The sequence below is a fragment of the Ochotona curzoniae genome, unplaced genomic scaffold (genome assembly GCF_017591425.1).
Source record: "Ochotona curzoniae isolate NIBS_2020 unplaced genomic scaffold, NIBS_Ocur_1.0 scaffold_4701, whole genome shotgun sequence".
Taxonomy (NCBI): Eukaryota; Metazoa; Chordata; class Mammalia; order Lagomorpha; family Ochotonidae; genus Ochotona; species Ochotona curzoniae.
This window is the reverse complement of record NW_024467122.1, coordinates 67,841,712-67,859,788: the sequence shown is the minus strand read 5'-3', so window position 1 is coordinate 67,859,788 and position 18,077 is coordinate 67,841,712. Positions and strand designations below refer to the sequence as shown.

At 46.1% G+C, this 18,077-nt stretch overlaps 1 protein-coding gene across 9 annotated transcripts in view; it reads right to left on the bottom strand.

The window, feature by feature from the left end:
• The window catches only part of USP3 (ubiquitin specific peptidase 3), a 101,264-nt gene that overhangs the window by 7,805 nt on the left and 75,382 nt on the right, over positions 1-18,077 (bottom strand). For all 9 annotated transcript variants that reach the window (XM_040968884.1, XM_040968885.1, XM_040968886.1 and 6 more), the window contains 3 exons: positions 8,417-8,563; positions 4,999-5,105; positions 4,797-4,877 (listed from right to left, as the gene is read on the bottom strand). In XM_040968884.1, coding sequence (XP_040824818.1) covers positions 4,797-4,877; positions 4,999-5,105; positions 8,417-8,563 — 335 coding nt within the window. The remainder of the gene's footprint in view (positions 1-4,796; positions 4,878-4,998; positions 5,106-8,416; positions 8,564-18,077) is intronic.

The following is an 18,077-nucleotide window of genomic DNA, read 5'->3' as shown; positions in this document are numbered from 1 at the left end:
TATACTTGCTTTGTAGGCTCTGGCCTTGGCTGTACTCTTACGTAACATGTTAAAATCTGAAGTAGTGGTGAAATGAATGTTTTCACAATGTTACTCATATACACTAATGTCACTTACTAATGTCTTCTTTTCCACACTGATTTGAACCGTTTTCTTTGTCACGTAACAAATTCCCATGTACATGTTTGTACCGGGATCTCCTATTTTAGCACTTCTAGAAACGTTTCCCTATCTCTATCCCATTCCTTTATCTACTTCAAAAACCTTCTCAGCTCCTCCCAAGAACTTCTGCCTCCAGAGGAAGTTCTGAACAAGTCAGACTAAGGTTAAGAAATACCCTTGGAGAAAACTGACCTCTCCAGCATAGTGTGTCTTCCCACCCAAAACTACAGCGTGCTCTCTCCAGGGCTGATCCGTCCTTTTTCTTACGCTACAGTTCATAGATCCTTTTTCTCTGCATAGAAAAGCAACTTGAGGGGGAAGGGTGGCTTTTTGTATGTGGCTGCTATCCTACACTTTTTAACTCCATGCTTAAAACTTGTCAAAGTAATATCTTTGATTAAAAGAAACAAATTGATGCTCCCGGAAAAGCAAGTCTCGGGACAATAACTATTCAAAATGCTCTCATAATTTTTCATCTGATTTCAAAAAATAATCCAGGTATGTAAACAGTTCCTCTGCCAACATTGATCATTTGACGTTTGACTTCCCTGATTGAGTCTTACTTCTCATCCTTGTCCTTTGAATGGCAGCATCCGTGCAGGCCGTGCCTGGCTTGTGCCACTTGCGTGGAGGGTTATCCCTGCTTCCCCATTAGCTCCAGTGACCGCTGACAGCCTCAGCAAGTTAACATTTCCACTTCTGGCTTAGTAAGTTACTTTCTTCTTCCTTTAATTAGTAATTGATGTGGAGTTTTATTAAAATCAATTTGAGAATTTTGACTTTTTTTCTAATACATTATATTTTCTAATACTGAATCAGTGTTTAACTCCTACTTGATCTGTGTATATTTCTCTATGTTAGCATTGTAAACACACTAGCATTATTTGCTAGCATTCTATTTACTATTCTTGCATTTATAATGTGAGATTGAGCTGTACTTGCTTTTTTATTTTTTTCAAGATTTGCTTAATTGGAAGTCAAAGTTAAAGAATATGAGTGAGAATTTTCCAGTAGCTAGTTTACTCCCCAAAGAGCTGCAACAACTGGGACTGAGCCAGGCTGAAGCCAGAAGCCAAGAACTCCATCCAGTCTCCTACATACATAGAAAGCGCCCCCCACACGGGCAGTATTCCACTTCTTGCCCAAGTGCATTAACAGGGAACTGGATCAGAGGTGGAGAAGCTGGTCCTAAACTCATGGGATGCTGGCTTGCACTCTAGGTGACAGCTTAACCACTGTGCCACAATGTCATCCACACCCTTTCAGTAGTATCTGTCAGGTTTTAGAACTGGACTGATGTGAGTCTTTTAAATGCAAACTTTTAACTTCAAACCCCAGGCTTGTTTCTCTTCACTCTTCAATTTTAAATAAAAACTCATCTTAACCATTACTGACTGATACAACACGCAGGTAGTTCCTGTCAAGTACATGTGACACTTGTGCAAGATGTATGCATCCCCATCTGCAGTTAACAAAGCTGTGTGCACGCGTTACCTGCTGTTCACCATACACAGGGACTCCAGCAAGTGCCCTTAACTGAGAAGAGCAGCAAGCCAAGAGAGGATGCAGAATTACTGGACCCTGCCATCAACTTGGTTAAGCTGACAGAAGCATGTAACAAGTTAAAAATTAACTGTAAGGGGCCAACGCTTACAACAGATAAAGCCTCTGCCTGCAATGCTCCCATCCCATATGGGCACTAGTTCACGTCCTGGCTACTCCATTCCTGATCCAGCTCCTTGCTAAACGCCTGACTTAAGTCCTTGGTCCCCTGCACTCATGTGGGAGACTCACAGGAAGCTCCTAGCTTCACCCCAGCCACTGAGGCCATTTGGGGAGTAAGTTAACAAACAGAAGCTCCCTAACTCTTTCTAAAAGTTAAGACTAACCACCACAGGTCTAACTCGGGACAGGACACAGACACAGCAGGCGGAGCATCACGAACAACAAAGAGGCCAGAACAAGCCAGGGTCTCTGGCTCCTCTACACAAAGATCCTCTGCATTTTTGTCACATTCACTTAAATATATAATAAACTGTTTTTAAAAAACAAAGACTGATACTCTTATTGAAGAATTGATGAAGTTATAATCCCTGTTATAATACCATGGTCTGAGGCTCCCCAAATCCTTTAATAATTTAACTGTGACTGGTTTCCACTGTCCACGAACAAGTGCTTGTTTGAGTAAATTGACATATTCACATGTCCTGCAAATGAAAACAAAGTGATAGTACATTTGACATTAAGAAAATATCACAGGGCCCAGCATGATAGCCTTAGTAGCTAAAGTCCTCGCCTTGAACGCGCGGGATCCCATATGGGCACCAGTTCTAATCCCGGCAGCCCCGCTTCCCTTCCAGCTCCCTGCCTGTGGCCCGGGAAAGCAGTCGAGGACAGCCCAAGGCTTTGGGACCCTGCACCCGCGTGGGAGACCCAGAAGAGGCTCCTGGCTCTGGATTGGCTCAGCTCCAGCCGTTGCGGTCACTTGGGGAGTGAATCATCAGACGGAAGATCTTCCTCTGTCTCTCTTCCTCTTTGCATATCTGATTGTCCAATAATAATAAATCTTTAAAAATATATATCATAATATATTTGATCTGAAATAGGCCAAAACCAGTTGGAGAAGGATACTATAGCCACAAATTGTGGGGGCCAGTGAAATGGGTGGGGCTTCCCACTGGTCCCTTTTGTGCTCCTCTTACAAGGAGGCAGCTCGCACTCCATGGTAGGTGGGGAGCACCCTGAGCCCTCAGACTGTTCTCACACAGTTGTTGCTCTCATCTCGTAGTGTATCACAGGCACCCCTTGGCCCACTTCCAGAAACTACCTGGGCCACAGGCTAGACCTCTGCTGCCTCCCTTGAGCAGGTTTACTGAATGCCTCACGCAGCCCACAGCACGGGGAAGCCTGTCTCTTGCACAGGTTTCTTGCTCCACTGTATAATCTGCTTTTAGTGTAGCACTGTGCGGTACAACTTTCTGCAGTGCTTGTTACTCAATACCTAAATCGTGGCTAGTGTGAATGACTGCATGTTTTATATAGTTTACATCCATCAACTCACACATGACTTGGGGCCATCCTACTTGGCAGTGCACTTTCTTGTTTTAAAAGTTATAGGTGTTGGAGTGTGAATTTAGCCTAATGAACAAAACGCTTGGGTCTCTGATCGAGGCACCTGTCCCTGGCTTCCCACTAGGTAGGAAGGCCCTGGGAGGCGGGGGAGCTGGCTCCAGTAACGGAGACCCGGGTGGCACTCCTGCTTCCTGCCTCGAGCCCTGGCCCAGCCCATCTGGCAAGTGAACCAGCAAACAAGAGCTCACTGGCTCACTGCCGATAAAAACAGAACCGGAAGTTTGTTGAGCTACACATGAAGCATTAAATACTCCCTAAAAATGCCCAATCTTTCAAATATATGTCTGAAACATTCTTGAACATTTTTTTCAAAAAGGAGAGAATTTTCCTTTCACTGCAAAAGGCCAGGCCAAAGCCAGCAGCCACGGGCTCCGTCCTGGTCATCCAGAGGGCGGCAGCCAGGCACCTGGACCACCTTTCACCGCCTTCCCACGCACTTCACTAGGAAACTGGATCTGAAGCAGAGCAGCAAGAACTGGAATCAGCACTCGGGGACGGGATGCTGCACTGCAGGCAGTGGCTTAAGTCATCTTCTGCAGCGCCAACTGCTGGAGAATTATTGTTCAAGAATATATAATTCAGGGTGGATATTACTAGTTTCAATGTTCAAAAACAAAATAAGAAACAGACTAGGGTTTCTTTTGTTGATCCTAATTTCTTTAAATGACTAGCAGTAGTAATGAGTCATTTTAACTGTGATTTACCTACACACTGATAGTCAAGGATAAACTCTTAAGATCTAAAAACTAGGGCCCAGCGCAATAGCCTAGCAGCCAGTCTTCTTACATGCACCGGAATCCCATATGGACGTCGGCTCGAATCACAACAGCCCCGCTTCCCTTCCAGCTCCCTGCTTGTGGCCTGGAAAGCAGTTGAGGACGGCCCAAAGCCTTGGGACCCTGCATCTGCATTGGAGACCTGAAAGAGGCTCCGGGCTCCTGGCTTCAGATTGGTGCAGCTCCAATTGTTGCAAGCACTTGGGGTGTGAACCATCAGATGGAAGATCTTCCTCTCTGTCTCTCCTCCCTTTTGTATATCTGACTTTGCAATAAAAAATAAAACAAAGTCTTTTTAAAAAGAGATGTAAAAACCAAAGCCAAAATCTCCCAACGTAAATGTTAACAGGCTCAGTTAAAAGCAATAGTTGTGTCAACAGATTCCTCAAAATACTGTCCCTATCAAAGACTGACACCGTGACTCACGCACCATCACTTCATCAGTGCATCCTTCCTACTGACGCAGCGGGGCAGCCACAGAAATTGGTTTTTTTCACCTTTAACTTTGTTTAAACTTTAATTTTGAAGCCAATATTAACAAACAGCAGGTGGAGCAGTATTCTGCGCCTTCCTCGTATCTCGTGGCAGACACCCTGACTGAATGGGAGCAGAATCCATGCAGCGGTGACATTTTTAGTTACAATGCAGATTCATTAAAGATATTAATCACATAGCAATACAGACGGAGCTCACAAACACAAGGTGAGGACAGGAAAGTTTCCTTACCTCGTAATGAGCAAACCGGCCCGCTCTCTTGATTCTTAGAGCGCTTACTCCTGAACTGACTTGGAATATCCAATGAAAGGTCTTAAAAGAAGGTAAAAAGGCAGAGAGCTGTTAAAGACACGGAAATACATTCTGAAAATAATTTCAATGTTTCTGAAGATTTCTCTATTTTTTATCTATCCACACAGCAGAGATGTCTTACCTAGGAACGGGTCGAACTTCCTAGATTCTGTCCCACATATGAGGCAGTTAACCTCATTTTGGAGAATGCCTCCGAATATAGCCGTAACAACAGTAGATGCTCCATTTCTAGGGAAATTACCACATATGAAACAATTTCAGTTAAAACACATCCCAATATTTAAAAAACAAAAGCCCTTCAGGTTTGTCTCTAGTGACGTAGGCATGTCGTCAGCAGAGTAAAGTCTAAGCCGCCAGGTGCCCTCAAGTCCCTCTTCCGATCCCACTGCTTCGTCAGCGGTGACCCATAGTGCCCTCTGCTGCAACAGCAGTGACTGGGTACGATGCAGGGCGAGGGGCCCTTCTGATTATACCCCTCCCTGCCCTGCAAATATCCCTCAGAACAAGAGAACTGCCTTGTGTTTGCATCTTGGCCCGCCCTTTCATGTTACAGGGAATTTTTGTGGTTACCCAACTTTGCACAATATCCTCAATCTGAAATCATTTGACTTTTTTTAGACCATCATCACACATATTTGTGGAAAAGCAGTAAAGGAGTCTAACATACGTTTACTCATTACTATCGAGATAGGATCTCACAGTTGTAACTGCTACTATTGCTCACATAAAGTGATCCTGGGTGGATGGGGCTTAGACAGGCAGGCAGGGTACCCATGCTACAACACTTGAGGAGAACTGAGCTAAACACCCAGAGGCTCTGGCTCCTGACCAAGCTGGCTCCTCGCAGCCCTGCAAGAGGCAGTGATGGCTCAAGTCCATGGGTCCCTTCATCCATGTAGCAGACCCCAGATGAAGTTCCCAGGTCTGGCCCAGGCCTAGCCCCTATGCTCACATCTGAAGTTCTCTTTGTGCCTCTTAATGGCTCTTAAATGATACTATAAATAATTTCCTTGTGGGAATCAGGAATACATCACTTCGAGAACAATAACCAAAACAAAATAAAGCAGTTACCCTGACTTCCCCTCCCCCTGAGCCCCATCACATGTAACACAGGAGGCAGAGGACCTGCCCGAGGGGCTGGGCTGAAAGTGACCCAAGTTAGGCCAAGCTGCCCCACGAGAAAGCACTTGGAGCGTTGGCCGCAGTACCACTAATGCGTGATCAAATTGCGCCTGCTTCCTGCTCATCTTTGTGGCCATGGATATGTACCGTGTACAGGTGTGCTGCTGTTTCTCCCAGCTGCCTGTGTGTCACAGGTACGGATGGCAGAACAGCTGAGCAAAGGCAATGATACAACATTTGCTAAAGGCCTGCTTCACTCTCTGCATTTCCACTTGCTAGACCAGTAAGTCCCCACAACAGTCCTGCAAAGTAGACACTGCTATCCCCATTTGGCATGAAGGAAGTGTGGCCTTGGGCGACACAGCTGCTTTGTCCGGAGCAGCTGCTGCTAAGGCTGGGCTGCTCCTGAGCGGATGCCGAGGTGATGTCAGGTTTCTGTCTGATGCCGTTACCTGAGACAGTACATGCTCCTTTGAACTGCATTTTCTGAGCCATTCCAGACTAAAACTCCTGCAGTGTTGGAGTGAATAGATCCTACCAAACAACTCTTGGAAGCAACTTTTTTTATTTCAAATATTACTGAGGTAAAGAGAGATCAAGATGAAGATCTTCCATCTACTAGTTTACTCCCCAAATGTCTGCAGCAGTTGGAGCTGGGCTAGGCTGCAGGCGGGAGCCCAGAACTCCATCCAGTGTCTCCCACAGGGGCGGCTGGCCTGAGCACTAAAGCCATCTTCCATTGCCTTCCCAAGCACATTAGCAGGAAGCTGGACCAGAAGTGGAGCAGACACTACAATACGGACATTCATGTCACAGCCAGAAGCTTCACTCACTGTACCACAACACTGGTCTCTAACCAGGTCTTTTGTAAGAAAAGAACACAGCTGCCTTCCCACCCACACCATGCAGCCTTTAGTAGGGGTGGCTGTGTCAGCACGGGCACCTTTTTCTAGTTTTGGAAAATACCTTTACAAGTGACATGTCTTCTTGGAAGAGCATTCAGGAAAGCAACTTATAATATTTGATAAGCCTTTTCTGTTTCTGTCTAAACAGAAATTACAAATACTGCTCTTTAAACTGTCCTGAAAAGAGCCCAGCATGATGGCTCAGTGACTAAATTCTCACCTTGCATGCCCAGGATCTCATCTGGATAAGAGTTCATGTCCTGGTTGCTCTAAACTTCCCATCCAGCTCCCTGCTTGTGGCCTGGGAAAGCAGTCGAGGACAGCCCAAAGCCTTGGGACCCTGCACCTGCGTGGGAGACTCGGAAGAGACTCCTGGCTCCTGCCTTCGGATTGGCTCAGCCCTGGCCATTGTAGCCACTTGGGAAACAAACCAGTGGATGAAAGATCTTTCACTCTGTCTCTATTTAAATCTGCCTTTCCAATAAAAATAAATCTTTTTTTTTTTTTTTTAAGAAATGTCATGAAAGGGTATAAAACTTAATGCCGAAAATTCATTTTAACTAAAGGAAAACCTTATGGGCATCCCTCAGTTGGTTGCTGGAGGATTCCCTGGGCACCATATAGAACACAACCACATACCCTTTGCTTCCTGCAGACTTTCCTTAAACCTGATTTATATCCTTGGTGTATAAATATAGCACAATAGAATACACATTTTTTCACATAGATTTTTCATTCTGAACTATTTGTAGTTTGATACTAGCAGAAAGAAAATTCTACCCAGTCACTGAACTCTAATTTAGAACCACAGCTACCAGTATGGAGGGGACCACTGTGCAGGGATGGCAGCTCACCCTGCCAGTCTCTGCTGCCACATCAGTCATGACGTGGTTCTGCCACTGAAATGAGCCATTCTGGTGCAGTCAGATTTATGGGCTGCCAAGCAGTACAACCACCCATATGCAGTGATGACCCATCTATCTTTGTTTCTTTTAAATTCTTTTTCTGTATAGGTCAATACTAAGAAGATCGTTCTACAAATGTGAAAAGGAAATTATAATTGATCGAAACCCAGGCAGAAACATTGAATCATTCCTTTCTCAAGGAAAAGAAGCATTCTGCTCTCAGTCAGCACTCAGTCTGTGAGGACCTCAAAGGAACATCAAAGGAGGGACAAGAGAAAATTGAGCTTCAAAATCAAACTTGAGATAGAGTCAGGTTCAAAAGATGGGGAGGCTTTTTAATACATGAAAATTAAGCCTCAGACATTACTTATTACATTTGGAGGAAAATCTTTAAGACAAGAAACAATTACTTTATGCTTTTTAATTACACCAAGATGCAAACGCAACAGGCCTCTGGTGCGCAGGCAAGGATGATGTGCTAGCACGCCTGGTCACAAGGTCAAGTGCCCAGGAGCTTCAGCAAATAAGCCAGAACTTCTTCCACCTTCCACTGGAGACCTAGCACAGGATACCACCGCTGCTAAAAAACAAATGGAAACAAGCTTACATGCAGCATTTGCTACTTGTAGACAGAGTAGAAGTCTCCTGCAGAATTGCCGAGCGGGAAACCCCATTGAACCCGCCTTGGAGTTCCAAGTGTAGGTGGTCCAGAAGGTAGCGCATGAATTCATGGGCATCCTGCTGCTGGTAGCCCCTTGGAACAAACAGAAACACTGGTCAGTCATGGGGAGGCTTTGCCTCCAGCCAAAGAGGAGGGGACGCGCCGGGCAAGCAGCAGCCCAGGCTCCCCACACAGCAAGATGAAATTCTTGTTATATAAAACTAAGTTGAGAATCCACAGAAGTGCTTCTGGGACTCATCCTGGTCTCCTCAGCTGACCTCTTCAACTCAGATGAGGATGTGGAGGGGAGACAGGAGCACGACTCCCCTGTCGGCCTAAAGTCACGGTGGGAGGAGAGGCCCTGCAGCTCCGGGACGGGCGTCGAAGCTGCCCACTGTTCCTCACAGCCCTGCCAGCTGAGCCCCATGCCAACATTCCAACCTCCCCAGAAAACTAGACGTCCACCACAATAGGCAAGGAAGGTGAAACCCCTTACAGCGACGCCAGGAGAAGGGAAGCAAAATTTTACCTAAAGAATTAAAGATGGGATGTCTGACATTGTATATTTGCCTCCTAATCTGACTCAAATGGTATTTTTTGAAAGGATTTATCTATTTCTATTGGCAGATTTAGAGAGGAGGAGGAGACAGAGAAAGCTCTTTCATCTGTTGGTTCACTCCCCAAGTGGCCACAACCACTGGAGCTGAGCCAATCGGAAGCCAGGAGCCTCTTCCAAGTCTCCCACATGGGTGCAGGGCCCCAAGGCTTTGGGCCATGCTCCACTGCTTTTCCAGGCCACAAGCAGGGAGCTGGAAGGGAAGTGGGGCCATGGGGATTAGAACGGGTGGCCATATGGGATCCCGGTGCATGCAAGATGAGAAGTTCAGCCACTAGGCTATCACACTGGGCCCCAAAAGGTATTCATGAAGCACTTTTAAAAGAAATTGAGAGCATGCACTCCCATCTGCTGGTTCACTCCTCAACTATGATCCAGCTTAAAACTTGAGTATATACACTGAATTCTTACACTATCTTGAGACAGGAAGTTTTATGTAATTCTAATACAAACACAAGTCAAGATCAAGTGAACTATAATAAGTAGATAATGTTAGAAAGTCTAGGTAGATGAATTTATGTAAAATAAATCAAGCAGTATTATACAGAGCACTTTTTTTTTTTTACAGAACTGTAACAGAAAAGTTAGAGTCTGCCAGCATGGAAGTTCTCTTCAGCCATCTTCTAGGTTTTCTGGTTAAAACACTGGTCACCCTTCCAAGCCACAGTTCCATAAACAAAATTTCTTTCAGCCAGAGTTTGCTTCACTGTGTGTTTTCCTGGAAGTTATACATTATGAAAACAATCTTCCTTACCCAGGAAATGTAAAACTCCAAGATCCCTCTAGCCTTTCCCCACAGCTTTTCCTGAACTGTTTACAGCAACTAAACAGAAGATACACTCAAATACATAAGGCTCCTGTGAGCAGACATGTGTTTTTAAAGCCTTGGAATTTGGTGCTTCCCTGTTACGCATTCTGCAGAGCTTGGTTTCCCAAGCTGATGTGGCTGCTGAAACTCTGAACTCTTCATTCTAAAGGCGGATGGATTACGACTGATCTAATGGTGGCAGTGGGGAGGCCTGTGGGCAGGGCTGGCGCTCAGAAGGAAGTTCTCACCCGAGGGCTCAGGGATCCTATTCAGGCTAAGTGAGGCCCAGCTTCTCTCTTCTTCCGGAGTTAACCATGTGACTGCCTCTCTACACACACCCGACCACGGCTGGCCTTCACTAACTGCCAGACGCACGGGGCTGCCTGGTCCTGACCGGTGACCTGCAAACAGTAAGCCGGAAGAAACCCTGTCTCTCCCAAGAAGCTTGCCTTGAGTATTTTAGTTAAAGTAATGAAAAGCTGATAACATTCCTTTACACATCTAAGGAGATGCTTTACACTTTATTACCACATTCTTTTTTCCCTTGACTCAGTAGGCAAGATTAGTATTATTTGGAATTCTACCACATACAAAAATTTTAGTCAAAGTCCATTATTGTTCTAAAATGTCATTCAAACCAGTGCCCTGTGGTAACCCAGTGCCCATTTTCCTCATGAATGCATACTCAGGTCCTTTTTAAAGAACAGCTACCTAGCCTAGTAGGTAAGACTCCAGGTATTACACCCAGACCTGTCAGCGTGCCGAGGTGTCCAGCAGCCCACGGCCCCGGGACAGTCCATCATGTGGCTGGGTACTGGCCACCGATGCAGACAACCTGGAGCGAGCTCTTAGCTCTGGGCTGGGCTCACGGCTGGCCACTTTATGTAATTAGGAACTAACACAGTCCAGTGGAGGGGAGCTAATTTTTTTTAAAATCTGTCTAATGTACATTAATTAATTATTCAACCACACCATACACACACACACATATATATACATTTTTTTTTTTTTTTTTTTTTTTTTACAAAATCATTACCTAAAAGAATTACAGACACAGAAGGACAGAGAGCGCCTCCGTCTGCTGGTTCACTTCTCAAATGGTTGTACTGACCGGAGATTGGCTTCTCTGGAGCCAGGAGCCAGGAGCTTCTTCTGGATCTCCCACATGAGTGCAGGAGCCCACGGCTTCAGAGGCATCCTCTGCTGTTTTCCCAGTTCATTAGCAGGGAGCTGGATCAGAAGTAGAGCAGCTGGGACTTGAACCAGCATCCATATAGCATGCTGACACCAAAGGCAGAGGGATTAGCCTGCTCTACCACCATGCTGACCCCTACACCGTAATTTTTCAAAATGCATTATTTTGGACATGGCCATTTGGCGTAGCAGTTAAGATGTCCACAGCTGTTATCAGAGTGCCCAGGTTAAATTCCCGGCTTTGGCTGCCGAGTCCAGCTTAGTACCTGGCATGAAGCAGGTACTGACTGATGGCCGAATCCCTTCCGCCCACAAGGGAGATGTGCACTGTCTTCATTCCTGCTCACTGCAGGTATCTGGGGAGTAGACAGTGAGTTCACTGTCTCTACGCCTGCCTGAATTATAGATGTCATTACAAGCAATCTTTTAAAAAATTGACTTCTGATTCAGCTTCCTGGGAAAGTAGCAGAGGCTGGCCCTAGTTCCTGAGCTCTTGTACCCACAAGGGTCTCCTGGAACAAACTCCTGGCTCCTGGCTTCAGACTGACCAGCTCCAGCCACTGCAGCCAATTGGAGAGTAAGCTAGTCAATGGAAGATCTTTCTCTGTCTCACCTCCTCTTTGTGTAACTCTGCCTTTCAAATAAAAACAAATATCCTGAAAAAAAATGTTTTTAATTATTTGAGAATCACAAAGACCAAGTGAGAGCTGCTATTGGCTGAGTCACTCCTCCAGACCTGCGACAGCCAGGGCTGGGAGCACAGCACAGGTCTCCCATGGGGAAACTAGAGACCTAGTGATGTAAGCTGTCACCATAGCCTCCCACAGTCGGCCTTAGCACAAAGTCTGCCTGGAGCCAGGGTGGGGAATCAACCCCACTCACTTACATGGAAGATGCAGTGTTACAGGCAGTGGTTTTACCTGCTGCTCCACAAAGCCAGTCCTGATACAGGCACCTACCTACCTACCTACCTACCTACCTACCTACCTACCTACCTACCTACCTTCCTACCTTCCTACCTTCCTACCTTCCTACCTTCCTACCTTCCTACCTTCCTACCTTCCTACCTTCCTACCTACCTTCTTTCCTTCCTTCCTTCCTTCCTTCCTTCCTTCCTTCCTTCCTTCCTTCCTTCCTTCCATTTTATTTTTACTGGAAAGAGCATGAGAGTCAGAGGATGTTCTTCCGTCTGTTAATTCATTCCCCAAGCAGCAACAATGGCCAGAGCTGAGCCTATCCAAAGCTAGGCGCCCCTTCTTGGTCTGCCACGTGGGTGCAAGGTCCCAAAGCTTCAGCCGTCCTCAACTGCTTTCCCAGGTCACAAGCAGGGAGCTACAGGGGAAATGGAGCTGCCAGGATTAAAACTGGTGCCCATATGGGATCCTGCCCATATGGATGCATTCAAGGCAAGGGCTTTAGCCTCCAGGCTACAGCGTGGGCCTGCTACAGGCATCTTAATGAGTGGCTTCACCACTAAACCAAATGACAACCTGCAAATGGATTCTTTACCCTATATGAGATCATGTTGTAGACACCTGTTGTATACAGCCAAGTCATGAATGTCTCAACTTCTAAAATTGACCAGAAAGGGGCCAGCTCTGTTGCATAGAAGGCTAATTTTTTTTTTAAGATTTATTTATTTTATTGGAAAGACAGAAGTACAGAGAGAGGAGGAGAGACAGAGAGGAAGATCTTCCATCCGATAATTCACTCCCCAAGTGACTGCAACGGCTGGTGCTGCACCAACCCGAAGCCAGGAGTCAGGCAGTCCCCTTCAGGTCTCCCACGCAGGTGCAGGGTCCCAAGGGTTTGGGCCGTCCTCAACTGCTTTCCCAGGCCACAAGCAGGGAGCTGGATGGGAAGTGGAGCTGCCGGGATTAGAACCAGCGCCCATATGGGATTCTGGCGCGTTCAAGGCAAGGACTTTAACCATTATGCTATGGTGCCGGGCCCAGAAGGCTAATTCTTTGCCTGCCATGTTGGCATACCATTTGGCTGCCAGTTCTTGTCCCGGCTGCTCCACTTCCCATCCAGCTCCCTGTTGTGGCCTGGGAAAGCACTAGAGGATGGCTAAAGTGCTTGAGACCTGGAAGAAGCTCCTGGCTCCTGGCTTCAGATCAGCTCAGTTCCAGCCGTTATGGCCACTTGGAGAGTGAACCAGGGGATAGAAGACCACTCTGCAAAATCTGCCTTTAAATAAATGTCTTTTTTAAAAAAATAATTGACCAGGAAATGATGTCTGCCTTTTTTTTAAATGGGACCATTTTTCTGATTCTGATAACCAAAAGAAAAAAAATCTGCGATAGCATTTTTTTTTTCCATATTGTTACCTTCATGTTTAAAAGGGGGGTATTAAGGGAGCAGGCCCACCCAATTTCCCACCCTCCCCAAGTCCCGGGTGTAGGGCATGCTCTGAGGTTCTTGCTCAAGTGGTTTTGATATTGCAACAGTTATGAATCACTGTCAATCTTGCCACTCCAAGCACTATGAGGTCTTTGAAAGATAGCATTTTTTAAAAATTTAAGTATATCATTTTGTTGAGTTATCTGAAAGCCTTAAGCATTATTTTGTAGGTTAAATTCAACAAACTAGAGCTATTTCCCAGTTGCATAATCTCATCTTCAGAACCTTCCTCTATAGTCCACTGAGGTTTCTTTTGTTATGGTAGCTTGTTAAAAGGAAATACTCCCCACTCACCTTCGGGGTACAGTGTTTGGTATAAAGATCTCAGCAACGTCACCCAACAGCTGCTTGAAGATTAGTGAGAAAATTATGAAGAGTCATGAATGTGTCTGTCATAGGTGGGAATAAAGAGAGGAGACAAAGCAGTAATGGGGGGTTCCCACTTTTAACACTGGCCTTTAGCCTCGTTTTGTTCATGTCCTCAACAATATGACCCGTTTCTGCGTCCCTGCTGAGATCCCTGCTGGAGGAGCGCACTGTAACCCCAGGAAGGCCACCGAGCCTAGGCAAGGGCCTGGGGGGCCAAGGGGGAAGCCCACCACAAAGCACAGCCCTCACACCCATGGATATCGCCTCCAAAGCTGTGGCACAAGGAACACAGACTTAAAGGCACCCAATCTTCAAGAAATGAGAAATGTTCTAGTGAAAAAAATCGTCAAAGAAAATGTCACTCTGCAGGTGCCTGAGTGTCAAATAGCCAGGGCCCAAATAATGAACTGCCTATCACAGTACACACTCAAGTATGGTGAGATGCAACCAGGTGCAGGGCTGGGGGGCACCCCTGGGCACTACTGATCCCTGTGCTCAGCACTGCCAGCCCACCATCTGTGAAATGGCAGCATCCAAGAAGGAACAGAAAATCTCTGTTCCAGGTGCCAGCATTGTGGTGTAGCCACCACCTGCAATACTGGCATCCTGCCTTTGGATGCAGCTCACTGCTAGTGTCTGGGAAAGCAGCAGAGGATGGCCCAAGCACTAGGGCTGCTGCGCTGCGCCCATGAGAGAGGCCCAGAGCAAGCTCCAAGCTCCTGGCTGTGACTTCAGCCACCCTCAGCCATAGCAGCTGTTTGGGGAGTGAATAAGCAAATGCAAACTCAGTCTCCCTTTCTTTATTTCCCCGTTCCATTGGCCAAGTAACTCTGCCATTCAAACAAATAAATAAATCTTAAAAATATATTCTCAATCACGTAAATTCGAGCCTGGCACAGTAGCCCGGTGGCTAAAGTGCTTGCATTGTATGCCTGGGATTCCATACGGGAGTCAGTTCATCTCCTGGCTGCTCGCTTAACTTCCCTTCCAGCTCCCTGCTTGTGGCCTGGTAAAGCAGTAGAGGACCCAAACCCTTGAGATCCTGCACCCACGTGGGAGACCCAGAGGAAGCTCCTGGCTTTGGATCTGCGGCTCAACTGTTGCGGCTACTTAGGGAGTGGACCAGTGGGTGGAAGATCTTTCTCTCTGTCTCTCCTTCTCTGTAAATCTGACTTTCCAATAAATAAGAAATAAATCTTTAAAAAAATTTTTACCATTCTAGAACAAATTTCTTCTAAAATACTTAGCACATCTTGGAATTTTAGGTTGTGTTCATACTTAATATTCATAAAAGAGTTCAAGTTATTGTTTGGCAAAAGTTTGGCACCAATCATAGCTGGGTTTCCTCAAAATAAAAGCACTAACAAATGAACAGACAAAAATGGATTTGTGTCTACAAATAAACAGCAAAATTCTAGCTAGAAGAACTCTACTGTTTATATGAAGATATACTTTAAGTCCTTCCGTATTCACAAACATTATCAGGATATTACTATGACAGTATCACATGCATATAGCTAGCGAAAAAAAATGTCTCAGTAACTTACTCCCCCATTATTTTAAAACTTCAACTATTATACCTGGTTAAAAAATTAAAGAGCTCTGCTTTGGGAAGTCAAGACAAATATAGTAAACCAGGTTGTACAAGAAAAGTAGAGACAATATATGTATAGTATGGAAAGCAAAGGATAAACACTATGACCAGATTTGCATCATCAGAAGACTTTCTTAGAGGGTGTTAGTTTTAAGCTGGATTGTAAAGAATGAGACAGGACTCACAAAGTAACATTTTATGCAAAAGCAAGGACAAGTAAAATACCAAGGCAAAAGCACAAACTGATGGTAAGGAAAACACAGAGTAGCAAAGGTTAGCAGAAAAGACTGTCAAAGCTTAGCACCACCTTTTGCTCTGAAAATCCCTCTTTTGGGTGGTTTCACATGCATGCAAATGACTATTCACTGGGGCTGGAGCTGTGTTATAGTAGGCAAAAACACAGCCCACAGTGTTGGCATCCTATATAGGCACTGGTTCGTATCCCACCTGCTCCACTTCCCATCCAGCTCCCTTGTGGCCTAGGAAAGCACTAGAAGACAGCCCAAAGCCTTAGGACACTGCACCCACGTGGGAGACCCAGAAGAACCTCCTGCCTCCTGGCTTCATATTGGCTCAGCTCTGGCCATTGTAGCCATGGGGGGTGAACCAGCAGATGGAAGACCTCTCTGTCCTCTCTCTAATCCTGGCTTTTAAATAAAATGAAGTCTTTAAAAAAAAAAAAAAAAAAAAAGATATTCATTGCAGCACTGTTGTAACCAGCAAGACTAGAAACAGTCTGTAGCAGTTGGTAAGAAAGCATTACACAAATTTTGATATGCTTATAAAATGGAGGTTGCTATTTACATAATCCGAGTCATCTCAAAGTGGAGAAAAAGACAGCATGTTAACATTCACGTTAAGCATCTCACACACCCAGATGCCTAGGAATTCTAGGAAGTGAGTCTGCAGCTAGAAAACAGCGAATGCTAGGGGAAGGAAGATCAGAAGGAAAACCTCCTGGTACATTCTTTTTAACCTTTGCAATTCTGAACTGTGTATTTTGCCCATTTAAAAAAAAAAAAAAGAAACAAACAACTAACCTTTAAAGTGACTGTATGGGAAAGAGGGTCTGAAGAGCCTGGGTACTAGGAGCCACAGGAAGTGTGGTGAAGTCGGCCCTGCTGCAGGACTGGCTTTGATGTGAGGAAGCAAAAGGAAAGCCCGGCGGCCTCTCCGTCCACTCGGACTGTGAAAGCCGAGCTGGGCTCTACAGCCGTGTCTGTATGTCAGAGTTCCTCAGGGTTCATCCCAAGGTCAAGCTGCCTTGACACCATCATTTGTCAGCCAAGGAGAATGGGATTTTTCGTCTACAGCCATACCACCCTGAACGCGCCCGATCTCGTCTGATCTCGGAAGCTAAGCAGGGTCGGGCCTGGTTAGTACTTGGATGGGAGAGAATGGGATTTTTCCATTTAAATGCACTTTGGGACCATAGGTCAATAGAAGACAGGGTCCAGGTTCACTGCCCGTTCGTGCAGGTGTGCAGTGAGGACACTGCCTCCAGACCTAAGCAAGAGAAAATCTGTTCTTCAAGTACAAGAAGATGGGGAATGGCTTCAGTTATTGTAGGATTAAGAGAAGGCCATCTACAGATTCTGTGAGGGATGTGTGAGGCAAACCCTGTGGTTAGCTCAAGAGATGGGGTGGTGATGGACTAAGCTAGGTGTGACCAAGGTGCCTGCCATCAGTCACAGGTAAAGGAACCCACAACAGTCTGGACTGGTAAGGGCAGCAGCATGCAAATGTACATCCTAAATAGGGTGTAGGGTGGGCCAGGCTGCAATGTTCACCAGCTCATACAAGGCCAAATGGAAGGCCAGACTTCTCCAGAACCTGGCCTAAACCCAATGGCATGTATGAGAACTGGGTCTGGGAGTGGATTAAGTGGAGGAACTTGGGAAACTCCCTTGGTGAGTCATAGCTCCTGATGGTGAACATGTGGTCCAGACCTGGGGCTCAAACAAGCTGGGCAAATTAGCTACAACGGCTGGGTAATGTGTTAATTGGTAATGGAACAGGGTGGACAGGGCAGACTGAGCAAACCTTAGCCCACAAGCAAAACTAGAGACCAAGAGGGAGCACAGGTCATGCCGAGCTAGGCTCTTGTACCTACTGGTCTGCATGAGCCAGGAACACTAAGCCACAGTGTCTAAGGCAGAGGTCGGGACAGGTGAGGGGCTGAGCCAAGCTGAGTCAGAGCAACCACTGGCATACGCGTGATCTATGGCTGGGAAAAGGCCCGGTTGGGGAGCTAAGGGGACAACCCTAGCTGGGTTGAGGTTCCCACCAAGGGGCGTGTGACCTGGAATGGGGGCTGCGTCCTGAATGGCACATGGTTGTAGTCTCCCTTGGCACAAATGTGGACTGGGATTGGATGCACCAAGCCAGGCCAGACTCCAACACCCTCTGGTGCCTTGGAAGAGCAGGGCAGATGTGGAATGGACTAGGCAAGGTCTCAAACCCCTACTGAGCCATGTGTGAGTCATATGTGAGTATGGAAGAGCCATAGCTGGGCTGAACCATCCAAGAGCAAGGACCAATTTGGGTTGAAGGCCAGTCAGGAAAAGCCACTGTTCCTGCTAAGACAGGAGGTGAATTGAGTAGGGCTGGCTCATGGACCCAC